At 37.6% G+C, this 5,539-nt stretch overlaps 1 protein-coding gene across 1 annotated transcript; it reads left to right on the top strand.

Annotated features, from left to right (window-relative positions):
- The first annotated feature begins 348 nt into the window (after positions 1–348).
- Positions 349–5,253, top strand: LOC110658333 (BAG family molecular chaperone regulator 7). The gene is made up of 3 exons (XM_021815896.2): positions 349–1,794; positions 1,903–2,193; positions 4,779–5,253. Exons 1-3 carry the CDS (start codon positions 1,117–1,119, stop codon positions 5,007–5,009), a joined length of 1,200 nt encoding a protein of 399 aa, XP_021671588.2. The 5' UTR covers positions 349–1,116; the 3' UTR covers positions 5,010–5,253.
- The last annotated feature ends 286 nt before the right edge of the window (positions 5,254–5,539 follow it).

The raw sequence follows: 5,539 nt of genomic DNA, 5'->3' as shown, positions 1-5,539 counted from the left end.
AAGCCCAGTGACTCAAAGGCCCTAAAGCCCAAATTCATGGAGCCTAGGATATATTAATTTGATAACATCTCCATCGACCGCTAAAAGGGACAATGCCAACAATGATGACGCCTTCTACTAGCAAAACTAGCTGAAGGAGAAATTGAAACATACGAAGGGGAGGTTGCAAATGTAGGAAATGAAGCGCAGAGGGGAAACACCAAATTCGAGTCGAGACTCCCCAATCATAACCATCAAGTTCCCCCCAGTAACGCCAAATGAACCTAAGAAGTTAAGACCAATGCTGAATGAACTAAGAAATAGCTTGGTAGAGACACGAGCATCTCGTTCTCCTTTAAACAAACCCATCGGCATTGCTATAGACACAAAAACACTCCATTACATCACAATAGAATTATCACACACCGATCTGTACCACAACTCTCTCACAATGGAGCACAACAATAACAAACCATCCATTAAACAACGTCAAACAAAAAAATGCAACAAAAAGATCCGTCAAAACCCATCCAAAGATGGATAATGAAACTTCGAATCCCGAGACTAGGCGAGCAAACCAGAGAAAAACACAAAACTAAGAAATCTATAACACAATAAAAAAAGAGGTAGGCCCCCTGGACTTTAATGTAGCTTAGAGAGGTGTAGACAGGGGTAGAAATATGCAATTCAAAAAAAAGCGATATTCTATGTAATTTCTATAGATAAAGGCCCAAATGGAATCCGAAGAATAATTAAGCAATCTCATTGATCACGTGGGTTCACAGCAACAGAGGCGCTGCCCCATGTTCACGTTGCTGTCAGATTCTCATGTCTCTGTAATTCTTTGATAATGACATGGTCATTTATGTACATTGATATTCAAGTATGCGGCGAGCTCCTTTCTTCACTTTATCCACTCGAAGCATAGCTCCGGATTTTGTTACCATTGAATTCCCAAATTATCCCTGCCACCCACGTTTTCGCTCTTCTATTCCTCGTTCTGCTCACAGACTTGTCTTCTTTCTCCTGTAAAATGCCTTTAATTGATGATCACTATCACCGATTTTACCCGTATCTAACTCGTTCAATTTCTTGTAACCTGACTCGCTGTGTTCCCCATATCAACTCACTGTAACAATGAGCCGAATCAGGAGCATCGAGATCCTCGATCCCTACTACCCCTCCCTCTATGTTAGAGAAGCTTCCATTTTCACTCCCAAGACCCTAGCTTTTCCGTCGTTTATAGTAGACGAGGAAACCGATGATCTCAGTTTTGCTCTTGATCTTTTAAAACCCGACCCCTGTGAGCTCTTCGACTCAGTTTCGGATCTGGTCCAAATCGAGAAACCTTTGTCTTTTTACTCCTACAAGAGGATCCAGAAACGAGTCGGGACCGAGTTGTGCTTCCAGACCCTATGTGATCGAGTCAGCGCTCTCGAGTCGAGGTTTGAACGGTTGATCAACGCTAACGTCCACGGCGGAGACCGGAAGTACACGTGGATGGCGGAGATCAAGGGACCAGTGGAGAGAAAGTACAAGTGGACTGCAGAGATCAAAGAAGGAAAGAAGAATAAAGAAGAGAAGAAGGCGGGAGTTGAGAAGAACTACAAATGGACTGCTGAGATTAAGGGAAAAGAAGAGGAGCAGCCGATCTCTCGAAAGTACACTTTCGAGGTGTCCCGTGGTGATGCAAGTGAGAGTAGCGGATCGGGAAAGAAAGAGAAAAAGGATAAGAAGGAGAAGAAAGGAGGGAATGGTGTGCGTCTGGTGGAGATTGAAGAACCCAATGATCATGGGGTTGTAGTTCTTAGACAGGTACAGTCAAATTACACTATATTTTATGAAAATGACCTGTTTCTTTGTTTTTATAAGAATCATTTCAACATGTTGAAGTATTTTATTTCACTTAAAATTTGAGGGAAGGCTTTTGCAAAGAGAGCTGGAGCTTCCAAAATTAGCAAGGGAAAGCAGAAGGAATTGTCTCCTCAAGATGCGGCATTGTTGATCCAGCTGACTTTCAGAGCCTATCTGATACGTAGATCAAAGGTTCTTCGTGCCCTTAGAGAGCTGGCAATTGCCAAGTCCAAGTTGAAGGAGATCAGATCATTGTTCAACAATTTCTCATACCGTAGACAAGTGGCCCGTGATGCAGTGGAACGCCAGAGATTCTCTGAAAAAATCATTGTCCTGCTTCTCACTGTGGATGCTATTGAGGTAACATTGTTTCTGTATCTCTATTGTGTAAAGTTGATTAACACTCACTTCTGCAGCCCATATACCTTACACTGAATTACTCAACAAATTGGCCTTCCTCCTATCAGTTATTACAACAATTGCTCCAATTCACACAATGACAACATATACCGTGCTTGTGTTACTTGTTATGAAATTAATTATATGATTGATGTTACAAGATTTAATGCTATATTGATGTAAAGTTTGTTTTACACTCAGATATTTTGCTTTATTGAGTGCTTGCTGTTCATGTGTGCTACCAGTTCCCACAATACCAACTCATCAACTTGTGCCCTTTCACCTTTTTGTTCGTAGAGTTTGTCAGACCAGGACTTTGTTAATCCACACTTTACCTGAACAATGATCTTAGGTTGTAACTTTTTTTTTTTTCTAATTTGAAGAATAAAATTTATAAAATATTGATTTTATTTAGTTCATTAGATTCATGAATAAAAATTAAGTTCGTAAATGTGGATTAAAACTTTTTAGTGTGGATATTAAATTACTTTATAAAAGGTGTAATTTCAAATCTGCACTATAAGATTTGGTTGGATATATTTTCCCCTGTTAACAATTATAGATCTTTCTTTATAAAATCTAAACTAAAAGCTCAAATTCAAGTACTTACAATTCAAATTCAAAGTCCAAGTACAACTTTTTTTCTACTTGAAAGAAGATAGAATTTGTTGTTTCATAGATTTTAAGGATGCATAAATTCTAGATAAAATTTATCCTCCTGTTTTCTTTCTTGCATTACATGTAAGATTGAGTTTGTTTAAAATATCAAATTTTGCAGTTTTTTCCCCTCATGTTAAGAGTCACTTTTTGGTCTTGTAAAGAAATGAATTTTACTTTGTTTTTTGACTTAAAAATTCTTACTGGATGATGTTGATAATTGTTATCATCTGGTGGCGCTGTTAAGTACACATGTTATGGTGTGATCAAACTTGGGTGTTGTTTATAAAGGTTACCATCTGAGTGAACTACTTCAGCATTTATTTAGACGTTTTGGCAAATTTTCACTCAGGACGTTATCTATTTTCGGGAAGAGTATTATTTGTTCTGATCATTAAACATAAATGTATCAGCTAGTAGAGTTTTAGGACAAAGGTAGAAGTTTGGTTTAGTGTACCTTTGGTTTGGGCACTTAACTGTCAATGTGAGGCACAATAGTGGAACTGTTAAATGGGTAAACTAATCAAGTTCAAGGAGTGAAAAGTGAAAATGGTAAAATTTTAAAATTTGTTGCTTGGCTGTGTAATTATAGATATATTTGATTATTTGCTTTAGGAGTGATGGTTTAGGGCTAGGGGAGTTCTTACGATTGAAATTTCATACTTTACTAAAAGGGTATAAATTGGGTAGATTTATAGTTGATCTCAATTGGAAAGTAAATAAATGGAGATATGAATGCTATTATCAGAAGGGTCCTATAATAAATTTATTAACTCTGAACATTTATAATGCACGGTAATGTTTTTAGGGGTCAATGAAGATATGGATGCTATTGTCTGAAGGATACAGTCTAATAAATGTATTAACTCTGTACATTGATAATGCACGGTAATGTTTTAATAACAATACCTATAACTTTGTTGATCCCTGTGGGCCTTTTTGTGTGTTGAGGCTTTGGCCAAGACTCCAAAGCTGCTAAAACTGCTTTGGGCCTGGGCGTAACTAACATGGGCCAAAAAAGCACCTATAAGCTTCCCACCAATTCACACACTCCATCAAATGGCTTTAATTTTGCTTTTTTACATATAAACATCAAAATAAAATGTCTACTTTCACTTACAAGAACATGGCTTTTCATCTTAAAATAAAGCACAATGACCAATTTTGATGGAGCAACCTGTTAATCAATTGAGAAACTTAAAAATTACATGATATTCTTGCACTTCTTTTACCGGGTATTAAGCATTTTAAGAACTCAGCATGTTTGATCCTTATTTAATATCTAGTAGATCATATAATTAACTATGAATGTCTGGTCAAACAATCTATCATGTCCAATGGTTGAGGGCCATCTCATGGTACAAGAGATCATATCAATGGTTCAATTTTTGGCATATTCACTCTTCAAAAATTTCCAATACCAAAAGAAAAAAGTTAAAATGCAGATGGTTTTCTTATAGAAGACTTGCTAAAGTTAGTCAATGTCTCAATGAAGTGCTTTCCTTTGGATAGCATAAGATAGAGGGAGGAGGATTTGCTGTTTTTCTACAAATCCTACTAATCTTTGGGAGTATTAATTTATTACACTTTTTATTGTTAATACCTTGACCTTTTGGTCCAAAAGAGAACTGCTGTTGATTAGGTATTTAAGAGTCCCATTTTGTTGATGAAATGGTGGTGAACCATGCATATGATGCTGGTCTCGATATTGGAATGTCTTTCTCCAGGAGCATTCATGAGTATGTTAATCCCATGTAGGAATTTGTCCTTGCTCACCACCCCCAAGGCAAAAAAAACCCACAACAAAAATATGTTTTTCCTGATATGAGCAACCAAATATATAGTTATTATATTGGTTCTTCAATGATTTTGACATGTTGCAATTTTAGGGAACTGATCTGATGGTGCGAGCAGCTAAAAGGTCAATGGTGGATGAATTGGAGGCAATGCTTGATGTGGTGGACCCTCAACCTCCGGGGAAATTAAATTCCATGAAAAGACGGATATTTGATATGCCTGATGGCGTTATAAGGAAGGAAATAGCTGAAGGTGTGGCTCAGGTTGTGCAAATGCTTGATAATGAAGAGAATCTCACCAGCACTTTTGAGGCATGCTTGTGATGACATGGGTTTGTAAAAGATCATCCCAACTTTGGGTTCATTTAGCGTCCTGACTTTATGTTGTGGTGTTGTAAAATATGGAGCATATCTAATATGGTTGAGCTGTTGACTTCCGTTGATTGGTAGATTACCTGTGCTCCTTTTGAATCTGTCCTCCGTTTGATGAGGATTAGTTGTAGTAACTTTTTGCTGTATTTCCGACTACTGCTTTATTTGAATATGCTCATGACAGCTTTTTTATTTATTTTCTCAGCCTAAAACAGTCGGTTTTAGCTGCTAAGTTATAGGTACTTCCATGTTTCTACTGTGGTCCAAATGACCAATCAGCATGGGAGAGTTGCACTGAGAGACGATCATTTTCAAGGGGCCAATGGCCCGCTGTTGGCAGGACAAATTGCCAAATTGGTAGCTTGTCGTTTTTCCAAGAGAGAGTTTTGAACTATTCATTTGGGCCAAACAGGTCTATTCAATGCGTGAGGTAGGCTCAGTATGTTCGACTGATAAACAACCTGTCGTTATAGTATTTTGGG

Source organism: Hevea brasiliensis, chromosome 17 (genome assembly GCF_030052815.1).
Source record: "Hevea brasiliensis isolate MT/VB/25A 57/8 chromosome 17, ASM3005281v1, whole genome shotgun sequence".
NCBI lineage: Eukaryota > Viridiplantae > Streptophyta > Magnoliopsida > Malpighiales > Euphorbiaceae > Hevea > Hevea brasiliensis.
This window is presented reverse-complemented; position numbering and strand designations above follow the sequence as displayed.

Excerpts from the sequence above, each read along its gene's own strand:
- LOC110658333 (XM_021815896.2), top strand. The coding sequence starts at position 1,117 with ATGAGCCGAATCAGGAGCATCGAGATCCTCGATCCCTACTACCCCTCC. Across the intron at positions 1,795-1,902 it reads GGGTTGTAGTTCTTAGACAG|GCTTTTGCAAAGAGAGCTGG; the intron begins GTACAGTCAAAT and ends ATTTGAGGGAAG. Across the intron at positions 2,194-4,778 it reads TCACTGTGGATGCTATTGAG|GGAACTGATCTGATGGTGCG; the intron begins GTAACATTGTTT and ends TTGCAATTTTAG.